The 20,000-nt window shown below is 37.2% G+C and overlaps 1 protein-coding gene and 1 long non-coding RNA gene across 2 annotated transcripts; both read right to left on the bottom strand.

Moving 5' to 3' along the window:
* Window positions 1–9,100: 9,100 nt before the first annotated feature.
* Window positions 9,101–17,371, bottom strand: plac8l1 (PLAC8 like 1). Its single transcript, XM_084386905.1, has 5 exons — window positions 17,073–17,371; window positions 16,649–16,691; window positions 16,319–16,502; window positions 13,888–14,024; window positions 9,101–9,680 (listed from the first exon to the last, which is right to left on the bottom strand). The coding sequence occupies exons 3-5, from the start codon at window positions 16,494–16,496 to the stop codon at window positions 9,549–9,551; spliced, it is 447 nt and encodes a 148-aa protein (XP_084243031.1). The 5' UTR covers window positions 16,497–16,502; window positions 16,649–16,691; window positions 17,073–17,371; the 3' UTR covers window positions 9,101–9,548.
* A 1,638-nt stretch (window positions 17,372–19,009) lies between these two features.
* LOC311277501 lies at window positions 19,010–19,698 on the bottom strand. The gene is made up of 2 exons (XR_014625267.1): window positions 19,574–19,698; window positions 19,010–19,048 (listed from the first exon to the last, which is right to left on the bottom strand). It is a non-coding gene; the product is annotated as an uncharacterized lncRNA (long non-coding RNA).
* Window positions 19,699–20,000: the final 302 nt, after the last annotated feature.

The following is a 20,000-nucleotide window of genomic DNA, read 5'->3' as shown; positions in this document are numbered from 1 at the left end:
CAAGCAGTTTCCTCCTCCTCACGCTTCCACAGCAGCTCGAGTCTGGTCTTAGCGCACTCCATAACCTCCAGTAGCTCAATATACACGGGGCAGGGAGGCTGAGAGGGCTCAGTCATTTCAACCTCTTCGCCCTCATCAGCCACTACCTGCTCACCCTGGCTTGACGCCAGCAGAGCACTGGATGCTGGATCAGAACATGTAAGAGACAATACATCTTCCTCCAGCAGCTCTCTCTCGTCAGCCACTGAAGAGCGCAAGAGATTTATAGCTCTCTCAAACTCCTCAGGGAGCTCCACCTGAGACTCCCATGATCTCAGTCTCCTCCCCACCTCAGTGAAAGCAGGACCCGAGCCGCGGGGTACAGGTGCCTGTACAAGAGGAACAGACAAGAGCGAGGACTAAACGTTCGCGGTCCTTGCCCAAACAAATCACGCACAAGTTGTGTGTGTCATCAGGTGTCAAAAACCTTGGACACGGATCCACACGCTCCTTGAAACACTTTCACAAGCCATAATGAATTGCTTACCACGTACTCAATAAAACAGTCCCTGAAGACAAAGTAGAGGATGACGTTCTCTAGGTGCCCTTTTTATACCTCACGGTCACACTAGTAGTCATAAAAAAGCAACATTTTGAGCAAAAAGCTGAGAAAATCGTGATTACATCCAGATCAGATTCAGAACGATGATCAAAACATAGATGGATTAAATCGAGTCCATCAACACTTCTAATGCTTGCACAGTCCTAAAGCTCGTCCCGGGTAGACATTTCATTTAGTAACATTAGGCAGTTTCGATTTTTACGCTGTTTAATGTTGGTGATTGCGTTATTTTACGCATATGATTACATATGATAACGCTTGTTTTTGCATCTCATTCGCATGTGTTTTGATCAGGAGATTTAGTACTTTCAGACGATCCGTAATAGCGCCCCCTACCGTATAACAGTGAAAACACTGAAAACCGGAAAATTCTGTCAATGACAGAGAAGCTTTTTCTCACAAATGATGGAATTTTCAATCGATGGCGGGGAAATACATATATATATATATATATAAAAAAAATTTTTTATAAAAAAATATTATAAATCTCATTGGCAAATTATATTGCTGTATATTACATATATCCTAAATGGAAAATGTAGATTACCTGGGTAACCTTTGCATACAAAAAACACTATGCTTAAACAACACAGGTGGTAATGTTTGTACAAAGCCATACAAACAAGTCACTAAACATTAAAACTAACATTTTATGTATTATTTGGTGTTAAATCCAGATTTCTTGGTGTTAAGTGGCTGAAAAATATGGGCTGTCTTCTGTTTCCCCCTGTGTGTGTGTGTTTCCTCATGATCTATTATATGATATCATGGTTTGTCTTGTTCTGTCACTAACCACTGGGTTTTTTTCTTTCAGCATTCTATTTTCAGCAAGCTTGATGCATAGCGTCCAAAGGAAGGTCACTAGGGCACTGTGATACAGATGAATAATACCCATAGTACACCATGCAAGCACATTAGCTGCATCTGGAATCATTTTCCTGGAATACTAGAGCTGATCTAGTTGATCTAAAATTATCATGTAAAAAAATCATCAACCGTTAATATTTTAATGTTTAAGATATGAGAATCTCTTATGGCATCTTCGCTGGGTTTATCGGAAATCATTCCTTTTCAAGATAAGCAGTGAAGAGACATGGGGGAGGGCTTCCGGAGACAACATCCTATCATTGATGGCCTTGACTGAATATAAAAACCTAACTGCTTTATTTATTGCGCCCAACATGATCATAACTCTTTCATCATAATATAAAAGCAAAATATAAAAGATTAGAAGTCAGCTGGGTCCAATGTTGTTTTAAATTACCTGATTTTTCCCTTTTATATGGACTGTGATGACGGAGCCCCTAAAGGACCATGGTGAAGATGAGAAGATTTGGCATTATCTCGCAAATGTTTTGCGTTCCCCCGAGAAACTTTGCATTTACTCACAAAGAACACAAAAGTTTTGCGAGCGAATGCAACGTTTCTCAGGGAAACGCAAACATTTTGCGAGTGAAAGCAAAGTTTCTCGGGGGAACGCAAAACATTTACAAGAGAACGCAAAACCATTGACTTTTCATTGAATCGCTGAATTTTTTTCCACCACCATGTCCCCCTAGAGGCTCCGACGTTTCCACAGTTATCAACATCTCAAATCTAGTAAAGTTTTTCATATTTTTATTTCTAAAAAAATTAAATACATTTGTAACGTAAAGGCCCTTTCACACTGAGCACGATTAAGCGACGCAATTGTACGTTGCGATGACTCTCTTGAATTTATACAATAGATCCCTATGGAGCTATTCACACCAGGCTTGATCCATCACAGCGCAACAACATCACCCCATGATGAAACGAGCCGTTGTATGGTGTGCAGCAGACGAGGTTAAAGCCAAATGGGAAAACCTACGAGATACTTACATGAGGAAAAATTGATCTCTCAGTCTCTCTGTATTTTTCCCTTTTTTGGAAAGTCGTGAAAACGCTATCATGGATTTTTTTTTCTTTTGATATTGGAGCAAATGGGAATAAAAAAATTGACAACATTTTGGTTGCTTGGTTTACTTACTTGTATTTCTTTGGTTGTTGTGCAGTGCCAGTCCAGTGAAAGAAATGTCCGATGAGTGGCACTAAAGGGTTAGTTCACCCAAAAATGAAACTTCTGTCATTAATTACTCACCATCATGTTGTTCCAAACCTGTAAGACCTTCGTTCATCTTCGGAACACAAATGAAAATATTTTTTATTAAATCCGAGAGCTTTCAGTCCCTCCATTGACAGCAACACAACAACCACTTTCAAGGCCCAGAAAGGTAGTAAAGACATTGTTAAACGTGTATGTTTTTTGCACACAAAATGTATTCTCGTCGCTTCATAACATTAAGGTTGAACCACTGGAGTCACATGCACTATTTTAATGATGTCTTTACTACCTTTTCTGGGCCTTGAAAGTGGTCATTGCGTTGCTTTATCACAAGAAAATATTGAAATAACCCATTAAACATTAAACCTTTTTTTGGCATAAAGTGTTCTTTAAAATTGAGTCGTCTGCTGAAACGTCTTTCCTCAGAGTGTATGTATTGTGCAATATACAGTGCAAAAATAAGTCTTTATTAATGGATAATGCCCTTTGAATCTGAATTTGTGTGAAAATGAATGGGTTAGGGTTAGGGTTACCAAAAGTTGTTGGTGTTTTACTGCCACTAGTGTTCATTTCAAGCTGGAAACTGCACTGAATTGCAGCGATGTATAGGTACTTTTTTGAAGTTTTGCAAATAATGTAGGTAAGAGGCACATTTTCCCAATGAGCTTAGGCTGCTTTTTCCTCAAGCTTCAGTCTAAGTGTGGACAACTCGATCTTGTCAAAACCTACAAATAACAGAAGCAAACCATTCATCATTATGTATGGTCTATTCAGTAGACTTCACAACAGAGGCACCACGAGGAGATAACATGTTCCACGTGACTTGCATGTCGACACACTCCAAGAGACACCCAGATAAGAGCTCACACATGAGTGCTGGGAGATCAAAGACTTACAACATGAGTTAGGATGAGACCCCGAAGGAGCGAGATAAAACACAAAATGGCACCATGCAGAATATAGTTATGATCCAAAGGAACTGTTGACTTAAATAGGTGATCCTCTAACACCTCCCTCTGACACACATCTTTGCTGAACAAGATTCTTGTTTTTGGCTGAATAGAATCAAGCTTCAGGCACGCAAACATCTAACTGGCCGTCCATCATCAGCATCGTGCTGGACTGGGTGAGATGGTTTCTGCCCCAGGTGCCCGAGCTGTTGCTGTGGACTGGGCTGTTACCAAAGGGACACGTGGCTGCTAAGGAGATGCACACACAAACACTGAAACACGTCACAGACTCTCTCTAGGGTACACATGCTCCAAAAAGTGCCACGGATGCTCTTGGATCCTCCTGGGAAGTTGCTATACTTGCAAGCCGGGAACTCATGATTGTGACAATTTTTATATTCCACTGGAGGATTTTACAATAGAATGATACGCTGATACAAAAGAATGAAGAGCACATTGGTTGTGTAATTGATGCTTTATTTGTAATGTATTACTTGACATACAATAAAGTAAAATAAAAATAAAAATACGGTAACACTTTACTTAAAGCCTTTAAATATTATAAAAGTATTTTTAATGCATTATTATGCCTTGCACTGCACCTTATAATGCATTGTATAGTCTCTAAAAATAATTGTAACCACTATTATAATACATTAAAATACTTAATTGAACACACCTTTAGAAAGTATAATGCATTAAAATACATGACAAATAACCAATTTCAGATTTAATAAGGAATAAAAGCCTTGTATGTTTTTTTTTTTTTTTTTTTTTTTTTGTATATGACATTTTAGTTTGAAATAATATTTTATTATTGTTATATATATATTTGTAACAATAATAAAATATTACTGGACAATAATAAAATATTATTTCAAACTGAAATTTCATATATATATACAAGAGCACATTGGTTGTGTAATTGATGCTTTATTTGTAATGTATTACTTGACATACAATAAAGTAAAATAAAAATAAAAATACGGTAACACTTTACTTAAAGCCTTTAAATATTATAAAAGTATTTTTAATGCATTATTATGCCTTGCACTGCACCTTATAATGCATTGTATAGTCTCTAAAAATAATTGTAACCACTATTATAATACATTAAAATACTTAATTGAACACACCTTTAGAAAGTATAATGCATTAAAATACATGACAAATAACCAATTTCAGATTGACAAATAAAGCATCAATCATCCAAGTGGATGCTGCACACTGGTGGTGGTTGAGGAGAGATCCCCTGATATGATTGTAAAGCGCTTTGGGTGTACAGTAGTACATATGAAAGCGCTATATAAATGCCTCATTCTATTCATTCTATACATCATCATCTTTTTTTATGATTAGGCACGTTTGTTTAGGTTGTAAAATGATATTTATAATGAATCATTTAAAAAAAAAACTTTTATGTTGAAAAAATAAAGGATTTTTTTTTATTTTATTTTTTATTGATGATTAAATTGCATGACATTTTAGGGTCATTAAATTTAAACTGTTCTTGAGAATGAAAACCATTATGAAATCCATATGAAGTCAACATGAATGCAAAGATCACATTATTGAGAAGTTTTCTGATAAAACTTTAAGCATTTATGCATAATGCATTATAAAGGTACATAATAATGCGTTATTATATACATGCATATATAGTTGTAACCAAAGTTAAAATGCGTTATAATATGTGCATTTTTTCATTATATCAGGATTTATTTTTTATGTATTTTTTATTTTATTTTTACTTTGTCTCCAAACGAAATATTGATTAATTTAAATTTAAATTAAGAACATGTTCACATAGATGTGTGTTCAAATCCTATGTCTGAATGAAATTTTTTATGTATTTTAAAATAATTAATAGATTTCATTGACCCGATTTCTACACGGTGGAAAAACATGATCATTCTGACATGATTTGAAAGCGGAATCTCTTTGATTGAGGACTAAATTTGGACTTCATAATTGGATGTGATCTGATCTTGATTAAAACTCCATGCGAGCCATTCAAAAAGAGGCTTATTGGTTCTCAACCATTTGTGCTTGAGAAACTGCTTCTCGAAACTTTCCATGATCTTTCCTCACAGTCGCTCCTGTCCTCATTTTTCACCTTTCCGGTTTTGTTTCTGCAGTGCTTAAGGCTCCAGCGGTCTCATGTCCCCCAGGGGCCTCACAGAAAACCCTTGACGCCAGCCATACACCTGTCGTCTTATACACAGACACACACACTCTCCTTACTTTACCCCAGAACAGTGTGTGTGTAAGTGTGACAACAGTGCCCTCTACAGAAATGCACACACACACAGTTTTGGACCAGGTGAACAGGAAGTATCCAGGGCTTTTAGATGACATACAATCCTTGAAAACCATGATGATTTAAATGATTTATATAGAGGAGGTTTCCACACATTTTTTACTCCAGTGAAAATGTATCAAGGTAGACACATACCAGGGTTAAGTAAAAATCTATTGAACATTTCTACCATCAGGACTATTGTCCAAAAAAAATAAAAATAATGGTGACAAATACTGCTTGTTTTTTTAACGATGCATTATTAAATATTTATAATGTTAAATAATGTTCTAGGAATAATTTACGACGGGTCATTGTATTATTAGAAAATAATGCACACCTGAGGTTACCGCTTACCACCTCGATGGTGCATTATTTTCTACCGCTTTTACTATGGTTACCACACCTCAAGACATTGTTCAGATGTTGTATTTCAAGACACTTGTCAGGTTTTTGTCCTTAAAACGCTCTTGTGTGTAGGACTAATTTCGTACGCACCTCATATCACACCTTTGTTGCTATTTCCAAAACGTAATTTTCCATCAAACGTCATTCTTATTTTAAATTGAAAATGTTTCATCTGTGCAGATCATTATTTTTTTTAATTCATATGTACGGTGGCCCAGTAGTGCACAACACAACGAAATTTAAAAAGCAAAGATAAGTTCACAACACAATGTAAATGCTCCCGACCACTAGGTGGCTCTCGGAGCGCGGTAGGCTTGGTGCGATAGTCGCTTGCCCACCATCGTTTTGATTTTTTATATTAATAAAAATCATTTAGTTCAGTCAGAGAACAGACACTACAATTAAAACCGTAATGTCTCAAAGTTGTAGCAGGAGTAAAATTTCACCTCACTTCCCCATTTCACCTCAGATTTGGTTCCAAAGCGAAAAGTAAAAGTGCCTATTTAAGCGAGTTTGTCATTGTACTGATTTGTTGTGTTTTTCATTAAGAATAATAATGAACCCACCATTCAAGCAACTGCCACTCGCGAATTGGCGCTAATTCAAAAGTAAAAGTAAAATGCTCACGGGCATTCATAATGGTGTGTGTCCACTGGCGCGAAGCGAGTGTATGTTCGTGCTCAACTTCCATTGGAATTCACTGAAAACGTTTGCTTTGCTCCATACCTTTATGAATGCTCATGCGGCCGTGCACATTTTACTTTAGCTTTTGAATTAGCGATATAAAAGCGAGGTGAAAAAGACGGGGATATTACCGGTATTGTCATACTGTAACGGTTGAGACAGGCAAAGAAGCAGGTAGAGAAGAGGATCCAAGTGCAATATGATTTAATGATAATCCACAAGACAAACAAACATGGGATAGCCGGGAGACTCAGGACATGAACATGTTTCCACAAAACAACTGACAACTAACCTGAGAAACACAAGGGTATATATACACAAAGGGAATCTAGATTAACAAGATAACAAGGGAGAGTGGCTTACAGGCAACACCTGTGGAAAACTAATCCACAAGAAAGACTACAAAGAACTACAACACATGGCACAAGACAGGAAATAACAAAAGTCCTCACACAAGACAAGGGGAACACAAGACAGGAATCATGACACATACATCGATTAACCGGTGGGAAAATTTCCTCACCGTCACATCCCAAGAGCGATATTGCAAAATTAGTTTGCAATATCAAGCAGCATAACAAGCTCTTTTGTTCAGCTAGAAATAACTGGATGACATCGGAAGCCAGACACATTCCATTTACAAATGGCCACGCCCACTATTACGTGAAACATAATTGTTTCCATGTTCCAATGGTTGTAGTACAATCCTTGACTGACCAGAATGAATTATTACAGGTGAGATTTTGCATTATTCACCAGTCTGGTCTCTTGAAATGTACTACAACCATTGTAACATGAAAAAACTCATAGGTGAATTACAGTCATTTTTTTCTAAAAAAAATTGCTTACTGTACATACATTAAGGCAGGTTTTGGCTAAATTTAACCTGTAGTAAGTCAGTCTTACCAGTAAAATCAAGCTTTGAAATTTGATTTGAACATGTCGGTTGTTAAATGTTATTAAGTCATTTTAATTAATACAAATTATACGTTTTAACCACTTGGAGGAATTGGCAGCCGTTCCCTTAGGGATCATGCGCTGTGGTAGCAAAGCATTCTCGAGTATAAACGTGCAGCTGTAATGCACGTAGGTGATTTTGAATTAATATTTCATGTCGATATACAATGGTTACATACAGTTAAAACTAATCGTGTTATTGATATCTTTGTAAGACCGACTCAATAGAACAGTGGCAAGGAAATGGCTTGATTTCGTGGTGTTGTGAACTTATGTTTGCTTTTTAAATTTCGTTGTGTTGTACACTACTGGGCCACCATACATATGCCCTTAATCTTTAATTAAAATAGGCAGTGAAACCTGTCACTCACAAACCACAACCATCCAATCAATTCCCCATGGACAAAATGAAGTCCCGCCCTACATTTGTTCTTGTTCAAGAAGCCGTTTCATTCATAGGCATTCGAAATCAAATACTCTCTTGAGTATGTACTTATTTTGAATAATTACTTCACGACTGCTCATGTACATTCAATATATAAAGTATAGCATGAATGTGTGTGCAGTATGAATATAATTTCATTATCATGTGACCTACCACCGTCAGTTGCGTCACTTCACCGCCATTCACAAACGAGATAGTAAAGAGACCATCGTATGCACACTTCAGAATCTCGCCGGAAATAGTTGGTCATCCTTTTTACCTACTCTTTTTATGAGTACTGTGAATTCGGACATTCAACTTCTTTTGTCACATACTGTTTTTCGCCTACTTTGTAGTAGGAAAGTATGTGATTTTGAATGCAGCCATAGTTACAGCATAGGGAAGGAGATACTATTGCAGCTTCCATTTCATGCCGACTTTAAATAATGTTATAATGGTTTATTAAATATTTTTGTTAAATAATGTTGTAATATTAAAATATAAATAAATTATATGTTAAAAATGATTAATTGAAAATTACAATCTAAAATATAATTGTCAATATAATGGTATCCTGTGTATTTAATTTTTGTTAATATTCATTATTGTTTGTATCCTTGCTTTATCATATATAAGACATTTGTTGGATTAGAAATTAAACAAATGTAAATGTAAAAAAAATCTGACACAATTTTGCAGTTTTTTTAAACACTTTATTTTGAATAAAACAAGAGATTAGATGTCAAATCAGTTTTGACTCTGAATTTGAAATACGATTAGAAATAGTGGCAAAACTGAATTCATATAACAAAACCTGCATTTGTCCTATGTGTACCATGAGAGAGAAATCTGAAATTAAACCATAGACAGTGCCAGAAAACATCAGGAACCTCTTCTCCACTCATCCGTCTCTCCACCCATCTGTCACTCCATCTCTCCGTCAGTTGGAAATGTCAGCGGCATCAATCTTCAAGCAGAGAGTACTGATATGTCTAACCCTGCGTGAAGTTCAGGACCCCGGGTAATAAACATCCTGACAGCTGAGACGGCCCCTCAGTCTTTTAGCATCGGCAAAAACACGGATGAGAAGAAAATCGGATTCATGTACACACACACACACACACACACACACACACTGTGTCTCAGGAGCTCTCCAGCAGGGTAGAAACGGTGTAGATCTGTGTCTTCAGTCTCTTCTTCATCTCTCTGATCATTTGACAGAGGGCCAGAGGGTAGCAGCAATAAACCGTAGTCCAGTCCTCACACACGCTGCCCTGGAGACACACACAGCACACTGTAATGCATTCTTAATTTAATATAACCAGGCACATTAGGGTTTGATTTCTAAGTAAGGATACATTTCCCTGATATTGATTTAACATCCCCCTCCAAGTTGAGGAATCTAGTTATGAAATTTAATTTAAGGAATCTTCATATAACTGTCAAATACTGGATGTGTTTTACTTCTTAGCACAAGAAGGATATGACAAGATAAATCAAAGATAAATATCTACACCTAGAGCAAATACTGTAAAACTCTTTTTTCAGGTCACCGTAATCCATTGTTCAGTGGAAACTCTACAGTGATATCTGAGTTGAGTTTTTGGTTCTCATATTAAAGGCCCAATGTATACGTCTTTTTTTTACGCATACAGTCGAACTGCCTTTTAAAGTCTACTCCATTTGATAGCATGCGCGAACTAAGGCTGCATCAGAAATCACATACTACTACATAGTAGACGAAAACAGTTACAGAAGAAGTATGTCCGAATTCACAGTACTCATAAAAGAGTGGGCAAAAAGTACCCAGATGACCTACTACTTCTGGCGGGAAATATTCTATTTACATTATGTAAAAATAGCAGTATTTTCTTTGCAATAAGTGTAAATAGTAGTTAGATGCTAATTATATTTATAAATAGTGGCAGATACTATTTACACCTCATTAAACTGTATGCAGTAATAAAATAGAGTGTAAATGATTACATTTCTTAAAATTATTAAATGGATGCCACCTTAGTGGGACAATCAAAAGCCCCCCCCTACACCTACCCCAAACAATAACGAATAAACACTTTATTATTAAACCCATGCTAGACACTTCCATTTTTATTGAAAATAAATGCCTTTCCGATCAGATATGTGATGGCCAAAGGGAGTAGAATGAGTTCGGCAAAAGGCGGATTCGAACTCGGGTCAATTTGTGTCAAAAGTTTCTGCCATGGACCTTACCCTACACCATTGCAGACGGTTAAGCACCTTCCGTAATTTTTTATTCTGTCAGTGGGCGGAGTTAGTGTAAATAGCCTCTGCCATCACAACTAAAAAATCCAATTACAATAAAAAAATTAATAATTCAAAGATGGTGTCTGTCATTTTAGGTAGTTCTCATCATGTAGACCTACTGTATATTCAAGTGTTTGTTTTCCCAATAAGTTTTATTTTGAAGCTATAAAACAGTGAGTAATGTCATGATTGACAGCTGTGCTTGTGATTGAGTCTGTGGGAGCAGGAGTGTGGGTGGGAACTTGATGCCTCTGCTTCACCTCAGGATCACTATACAGCACAGACTCTGGCTCCGAGCTAGGAGTGTGCACAAATATAAAACATTTTGAATATTCGATCTGTAATTATTATTCAAAAAATAAAATACTATTCGAATTTTACTACGTTGCTTTGCTGGGCGTAAATGCAGTGAATCCATGATAAATCCCAAGCACTAACTCGCAGTTATAATTAAATGCACTGGGTGGCGCTGTGGAGCGTGTTTAGCAGGTTGTTTGTATTTGATCACATAATGTCGTTGTCTGCCTCGCAAAGTTTGGAATTAGGCTACTCAGATGAAAGTGTCTTACTAAATGATCTTACAAAATGGAATTACTTTTGATCAAATTAATTCATGAATCTGAGTTATCATAATATCATCACCACAATGAGAAATCACATGAAATCCAAACACCAGTTGAATGAGGACAGACAGCTGTACATCACTGCATCACAACTGCGCTGTACCCGAGTGATCCAAGATGATAACTTATAGCTAAATGATTTTTTGAGACATATACTTTCTTTAAATTTCGTTGAGGGAGACAGGTTTAAGAACAGAAAACGCAAAGTGCTGTTAGAAACTTCGCTTAGAACACCGTTATCTATGTCACTGAAATAAACGAATATTCGAATATTTAATTTTGATGAGCCTGAATATTCGAATGCAATATTTTTGAAAAATGCCCATCCCTATTCCAAACGACGTAAGCAACAACTGCAACTGGGATATTCCGGTGTTGTGCCGAATTTCGACCCGCCAAATGATAACCCCCCTAGCATTGGTAGGTTTAGGATTAGTTGTGGGGGAGGGGTTAGGATTAGGGGTGGGGTTAAGATTAGGCAATCAGGTACTGACTTCAACGAGGGGGGTAATAATTTGGCAGGGGGTCGAAATTCTGCTTCATTTTTCTACAGTGGAAGGAAGCAGTCGACTCTAGAAAGTTTCATCTTTGTCCAGTGTCTGCGCTAGCCTGGCAAGCCAGACCTACATCAAGATGTTAGGTCTGGCAACTCACCATAGACACGGCTCAATCCGAGGGGCGGGATAAACGGCTGTCTTTCAAATTCCCTCTGCACGCAATAGGACAGCGCTTCAACCAACCAGAGCGTTTTCCCAACAGCGGAGCTAGTTGATAGATCCAACTTTTGCCATATCTGGCCAGCAAAACTACGAACACATCTTCCCTTTTTTTAAGAATGACTTAAGTGCCGTTCTATGCTCTTTTCTCAAAGAAAAACCTAACTCCAAGTCCTCCAGAGTCGCGGACAAAGCCGATTCGAAAGATGTTCGCCAGCAGCCGCCATTCTTTGTTTTCAAGTAGCAGGGAACCGTCGCAACTCTGTCGTCATTATGTTAAGCCCGCCCCGCCTACTCTACACACGACGTGATTGGCCTGAGCCAATTTAGGTTTTTGCAGCTCGAAAGTCAATGGAGAGTTGCTAGACTGCCCTGGCTGCAAAATACATTTTGCTGCCGCTAGGGTGCGTAGCCTAGATTTCTAGGCTAAATCATAGCCTAGATTTCTAGGCTATGTCTGCGCTACTTTTCTCCAAAAGTTATGACTGATAAAAATGTCTACTTTTAAACTAAAGTTGCGGGCTATCTCATAATCCCCTCACAAAACCGCTTATCAACGCATGTGTATGTTGTTGTTGCAGTCTTCGGTATTTTGTTGTTCCATCTCTTTAGTTTCGTTTTCCACTGTGAAACAACAGCCTGGGCCAGTGTTGCCACCTAGTGGAACAACTGATTAGTGCAAAACAAATTCAATGCGCATAAGTGGTTAAAAAAAACGGGCGACACGCATATTCTGGTAACGAAATTTAAAAATCTGGTCAAATAAATTTGAAGCCAAATACCATAGCAAATAAATGAGTAATACACTCAAAATTTAAAAAAATCTACAATCTACTCAATTTATATGCAAAAAAATTGTTTTTTTATTCAGCCAAGAGGTCATGCCATGAAGTATTGATCTTATACCGGTAACACGTCTTCATTCATATGAATGGAAGTCAATGGAAGGAAAAGTGTAGTGTGTCCGCCCCTTGATGCACACTATATGCGGACCCTCGTGTACACGTAAAAACAAAGTATACTTTGTAGTATACATTGGGGTTTAAGGCGAACTATCTGGCATGCACATCCATCTTGGATGCAGTGCTCATTTCCAGGTAACGTGTCAGAATTATATATATTTTTTTATCAGTCAATCAATTTGAAAAGTTTACTGCTAGACTTTAATTTAATTATCCTAAATCACTACATCATTTCAAACTTGTCACAATAAGTTTAGAATTCATATTATTAACTTGAATAGATGAGTAATTAAGTAAAAAAAAATGTATAGATAAATCGGTAATTTCTTTCTGTATTATTCAGTAAAAAAAAGTTTCAAAATGTGTTAAGGTCAGTGCAAAAATGTCACAAAAAACTTTAACCACAATTAAAGTGAAAGCACAAACACTATAATAGTAGGCTTATATAAATGATACTAAAATAATATAGTTCTTCCAAGGCCATGTTTACAAACAATATTTTTCTGAAAAAACAAAACAAAAAAACATATACAGAAAGTGCAGGGACAAAGTTTCTTGTATGCATAAAGCATTAAAAAACAATCTGATATTTTATTGTACTACACATGGTATTTTAATTGCAATAAAAGTAAAACGTTTGTAGAATTAGATATTGGATTTTGAATTGTAGAGCAAAATAGTCCATTAAAATATTATAGTAATGGGAACAAGCAAACTGATGCAGTATTCTTGCATAAAGTTTTTAATTTTGCATACTAAACGGATCAAATCGATTTCGGAATCCTGTTCATTTTTGTCAGTATTAAATCAGCACTGTGAAATTTTCAGTCATCAAAAACTCAGAAACTCCATTCCCAGCATGTCACATTATTTACATTACTGCTGAATCCTTACCCTGATTTTAAACCGCTCTCTAATGCCCACTCTCATGGCGAACGTGGAGCCAGGCAGAAGAGGCAAACACACACATTCTCCATACTGATGAGCCACACTCAGGTCCAAACAACATGGCACAAACGCACCCATCAGACCTGCACAGAAGAGAGGAGAGATGCTTTGAAACGTGAGTCGAGAAACTCGGAGCATCAGTGCTTATCTGCAATTACTTAAACACTGCTTTTATTGACTGCCTGCAACAAAAGGATTCAATTCTGATAAATATGGCATTGAAAGAGAAATCAATGTCCTTGGACAAAGTAGAATTTTGTTTTATGCCCAGCTTTTTTTTTAATGAATGGAAAATCATTAACAATTTATAATCATTAAGGAATGTCATTAACTTTTAATGATTATGAAACGGTACACAAACCACTGGATTAGGAAAACAACAGTAATTACACATACTTGATACTAGAGTACATACTAAGGCTAGCTGGAATCCAAAAAGTTTGACCCATTTGCGATTTGTGAAATACATAATCTGTGGATATGTATTTTCAGCAGGATAGCGCACATCTTTTGGACAAATTGAATTATGTTTAAATGTGGCAAACACAAAATAAAGTATTTTAGGAAATGTATGGAGAAATATAATAAAATGAGTTCTGAGTCTGGTATTTAGTTTTTTTCCCCCAAATTTATACAAAAGACCAAAATGTGATGCTAAGGGCCAGTCTGGGTCCCAAAAGATAAAAAAAAAAATGCAGCAATAGAATTTCATGCACAGTTTGTCAATCAAGGTCTCACTTGCTTGTATAGAGATGCAGAGGCTTCATGGAGAGACTAACAATAAATAAGCTGCTGTGTTGGATTTCCTGAGGCTAAAAGTGTTTTAGAACAAATTGTGTCCCACTAGAGTTCCAGGCCAGTTTCATTATTCTGGGACAGAAAAATATGTTTTTTTTGTTGCCAAGCAGACTGAAACAGGGCGAAGTCGTATCGGTTGAATTACAACAGTCATAAAGAGATAGTTCATCCAAAAATGAAAATTCTGTCATTACTCACCCTAATGTTGTTCAAAACCTGTAAGACTTTCAGACTTTCATTCATCTTCGGGACACAAATTAAGATATTTTTGATGAAATCTGAATGATTTCTGTCCCTCCAAAATTTCCAAAATTCCTAAAAAGCCTAAATTCAATCTGTTCATCATATAAACTGATCGTGTATCTTCAGAAAATGTGTAAATTCAGACTAAACTGTAGCCTGGGTTTCCCCATACTGCCTTGCTCGCAGCGCGATTTTATTCACGCTGCTAGGCAGTCTGGACACCATGGACCAGATTTTCCCCTGAAAAAGGGAACCAATCACAGAACGGGGAGGGAGCAGCAAGACGATGACGACACCGAAGCAGTTTGTTTATATCTATGAATCCAACATGGCATCAGACTCGACATTACCTTCTACCCTCATGTTTATCTTGCACAAACGGTAATATTCGCTAAACGCCATCGTGCACAAATAAATCTTTGACCCATCGTCTTTTTCCTCGTTCAATTTCTGTCACTCTACATACGTCATCTGGTATAATTGAAGCGATTGGTTATGAGCTACGTACAGGCGCATTTGATAGACATTCATAGTGCCCAATAAACGGCTCTGGGCATTCGTAAACCACGCCTCAAATACGAGAAAATGAACACGTGGTTCCCAGACCAAGTCTCAAATGAGACTTGGTCTGACGTTAGCCAGGCTAACTAAACTGCTCAATTCATATGGATTAGTTTTACGATCTCTTCATGAACTTTCTGAAGCATCAAAGTTGCGTAGCTGTCAGTGGAGGGACAGAAATCTCTCAGATTTCATCAAAAAGATCTGCATTTGTGTTCTGAAGATGAACGAAAGTCTGAAGGGTTTGGAACGACATGAGTGTGAGTAATTAATGACAGAATTTTAATTACTGGGTGAACTAACCCTTTAATACAATCAAAAAAATGAAGAAATAATTATGGAAGCCTGTTTCTGCCTGCTTTTTGCTGTAATTGCAACTTATTTCGCAACTGTGAATTTGTTTCTTACAATTGCGATGTCATACATCCCCTAATTTTACATTTACATCTAAAAATGTTGCACAATACGTCTTTATATCTTGCAAAGTGAGTTTAAATATTGCAGATGGGACTTTATGACTCACAATGTGGCTTTATATCCAGCAATGTGACTTTTTTTGTGAAACTTTATACAATGGGCTCCACAAATATTGGCAATGTGATAATTTTTGTAATTGTAGCTTTATATCTTGCAACTATGACTTTGTTTCTTGCAATAGCAAACTTATATCACTCCCAATTTTGACTTTATATTCAGAATGTTGCTTTTTTTTACTTTGTATATCTCAGAATGTGACGATATTAATTGTAAACTTCTCTCAAGCACTTCCTCTTACATGTGCTGGTGTCACCGCACACGTCTAACAGTCCTGAGCTCCAGTCTCCCCCTGTTTGTGTGATAGTGGTCACTGTCGTCGTGGTCTCCCCGAGGCCAGGTTGAGTCAGCACAGGAAGTTCCATCGTCGCACTTCCTGTTGGGTTTGCGTCAACATCTTTTTCACCTGGAGAGTCCATTTGAATCTGAAGGCGATACAAGAAATCTGCTTCAGATCAAAAAGCATTGACACACAATCCTTTAAAGAAAGTCCACATCTGACCTAAAAAAGTTTTTACAGCATTGTGACATTAAACAAATGAAATGCTTATTAATGAGGGTGAACACTTACATGGTGAATGTGGCTCAGAACAATCCCTCACAATGACAACAGACTAAAGGAAAAGACAGGGGTGAGTTTCCTATGGTGACAGTGGTGTGTTCGTTCTGATAGTCGCTTCGCCAAGAAGCCCTGACAGAAGCTGCTGTGAGCTGATAAGCCTTCATACACACACACACACACATGCACAGGAGACCCTCACACACCTCGCAAGCGCATTCAAATACTAACTCTCAAGTCACAAACAGCAATGTAACACACAATAGCAGATACAGTTCAAAAATTCCTCTGAAATACAATTATACAACACATAATCACGCGTAATTGGGACTGCAGGCCTACTTACAAATATCCCACTGGAGCCTACAATTCACACACAGAAAAATATCAAACAAAACCTCAAGAATGACACCTCAAATATGCAACAAAAGCTTACCAGCGATCCAGCCTGTGTGAGAAAGATGTTACATAAATTCGCCCTAAGAGCAGCAATGCAGAATAGCACGTCCTCTTGAGGTTAATGTCTCGCATCACTTCCTTCTGCACCGCCGCTAACGCACAATCAAACAGTGTCACATCCACTATAATAAAACATTGCATGTAGCTGTCATATGTAGAACGGCTCGCTTATATGTTTGCCAGCCAAGTCTGTTGAAGCGCATGTAATCGTTTATCTGAACGTGCTTCTTTGTGGCTGATCTCGTCTCCACTTGCATCAGACTGTAAAATTGAACCGTCTTCATATCGGCTACGGCCTGCTTGGCCGGAAAATAGAATAATATCACTCATAGCGTTGGCACATTCTCCTAAAACAGAGCTATTTGTGTCCGAAAACTTGTTTTTTGCAACTTTTCTTTATCAAATTCAGATTTCCTCACTTCAGTCCAAAAATACTATAGGGCCGTTATCAAAGATGATGAGGGAATTTCAGATTAGTGATCATCCAATATGTTTTTATCAAAGTAACCAATAGTTATATTATATTGTTACTAACCTTACAGATAACCATAAGATTTTTTCATGTATGTTCACCAAGGCACATGCACAAAGGAGACTTCCTTCAAAAACATGAACAAATCTTATGATTTATTACAATCAAAAATACAGTAAAATCAATATTATTGTGAAATATTATTACGATGTAAAAGAACCTTTTTCTAATTGTATATATTTTTTATTTTATATTTTAAAATGTCATTTATTCCTGTGACGACAAAGCTGAAGTTTCAGCATCATTACTCCAAGTCTTCAGTGTCACATTTAATAATGTAGCTTTCAGTAATGAGCTATTTTATTTACAGCAATTCATGGGGAAGAGGTTTAAGTTTCTATGCGCCTGAACGTTTCTGTGTGCACAATTTCTTACCAATATAACGTTTCCTGTAGCACTTTAGGTAACACTTTATTTTACAGTGTCCTTGTTACATATAGTAACTAGATGTAACATAGTAATAACAGTAAAATATGCATAATTACATGCAACTAACCCTCAACCAAACCCTAATACTACCCTAAGCCTAGTAAGTACATGTTGTTAATTAATATTACTCAGTATTTAAATATATAATTACACTGTAACAATGACACCTTAAAATAAAGTGTAACTGCACAGTATATATTCCCCATGTATATACTATGTACTTATTATAGTAACTGCAAAAATTTGTTAATAACTAAGTACTAACCCTGTACCTAAATCTACATTTCTGAAGGATCATGTGATACTGAAACTGGAGTAATGATGCTGAAAATTCAGCTTTGATTACAGGAATAAATTACATTTTAAATCAAATTATTGATTTGCACCCGCGGCCTGCCCCACTCCAGTCCTACGTGGGTCATCTTACATGTCATACAGTTGATTGATGATGAACATGATATATATATAGTGTGTGTGTGAAATATTATTACAATTTAAAGCGTATTTTAAATTCTTTATTTCCATGTTTTTCCATGATTGTGGGAACACTGCATACTGTATAAAATGTATTTTCAACTCAAAGCCACAACTCAAAGCTGTACACTACACCACAGTGAGCTGAATGTAAGAAGCATTACCCATGCACAGCGTGCTTCTAAAATTAGCCTGTCTCTAGCTGCATGAAGCACAGGCCAGATCAACCATTAAAAAATAAAGAGAGAGAGAGAGAGAGAGAGAGAGAGAGAGAGAGAGAGAGAGAGAGAGAGAGAGAGAGAGAGAGAGAGAGAGAGAGAGAGAGAGAGAGAGAGAGAGAGAGAGAGAGAGAGAGAGAGAAACAATAGATGGAGGCTTCTGTGTTGCAGCTTTGACAGGGCCTCAGTGGCTCTCATCATCACCTCAGATCTGAAGACACAGAATGGTTTCCCAGGGCAACAGTCCTCCTTTACTTTGTCATCTGCTTCAGAGGCGAATGCAACGTCTATCTGATCCAACTGATGGAGGAGACGGAGAGGGAGAGAGAAAAAACTAACAGTGAGATCAGACCTAAAGTCAACTAATAATAGGGCTCACTGGATTCAACACAGTGTTAAAAGTTTGGTTAGTTGTTAAAAAACAAAAACAAAAAAACACCTTTGCTATGTATTTTTAGAGTAAAAGACAATATTCAAAGGGAAATTATGGAAGGTGGGGCTTGTTTTTATTCAGCAGGAACTTTCTGGACTGTGATGATTGGATGATATAATTTGCCCCGCCCACACTGCCTTGATTACATCAGCAGAAATGAAAAGTTGTTTGAGAGGCAGAAAACATTTTGAATTATTATTTTTGTTTAGAGTATTGTGCACTGATGAGACATACAACAAGTGCAGGGACATTAATTAAGCCATACATTAAGTTAATATCGATTTTATGTTGTCTTTGAGTGTTCGAAAGTGAGGGTCTTTCTTGATTTCAATCCTTTGGTTTTATAGACACTGTACATTTAGTTGGCTTTTTAAGTAGTTGTGCGCTATTACCTCGAGAGAATTAGTCAAATAAACGATGTTCTCCAGTAGGACGGTGCGCTCATCAAACTCCAGCTCTAGATCAAGAACCCTGGGCCCGATTTTCTCTAGGCTGTCCTGGAAAAACACAGAAAAACAAAAACAGGACCAATTTGAATGCATTTTATGACACATTTGTTTCTATAGCCAAATGTCCCAGATCTTCAACCAGATGGAACTGGATAAATATTCGGAATGTTCTGATCCAATCTGACTTCTGACCTGTAATGTGGCCTGAATCATAATCATACACTGTTTGTTCATGGCTACAAAGGGCATCACTCTCTTCATGTACTTCTTCAGCTTCATGTACTTCTTCATCTCCGGCATGGCACCCAGCTCAGTGGCGATGACCTTATTGTCAGGTAGAGCTCCACTGTTGCTCTGGAATGACAATCGG

Source organism: Rutilus rutilus, assembly GCF_951802725.1.
Source record: "Rutilus rutilus genome assembly, chromosome: 18".
Taxonomy (NCBI): Eukaryota; Metazoa; Chordata; class Actinopteri; order Cypriniformes; family Leuciscidae; genus Rutilus; species Rutilus rutilus.
Note: the sequence above shows the minus strand (reverse complement) of the source record. Positions and strands in the feature narration are given on the sequence as shown.

What these genes read in the sequence shown, in the direction of transcription:
- plac8l1 (XM_084386905.1), bottom strand. Translation starts at nt 16,496, where the DNA reads ATGGACTCTCCAGGTGAAAAAGATGTTGACGCAAACCCAACAGGAAGT. An exon ending in GTGCGGTGACACCAGCACAT is followed by an intron (nt 14,025 to 16,318) that starts GTAAGAGGAAGT and finishes TCTTCTGTGCAG; the next exon opens with GTCTGATGGGTGCGTTTGTG. An exon ending in GAGAGCGGTTTAAAATCAGG is followed by an intron (nt 9,681 to 13,887) that starts GTAAGGATTCAG and finishes GTGTGTCTCCAG; the next exon opens with GGCAGCGTGTGTGAGGACTG.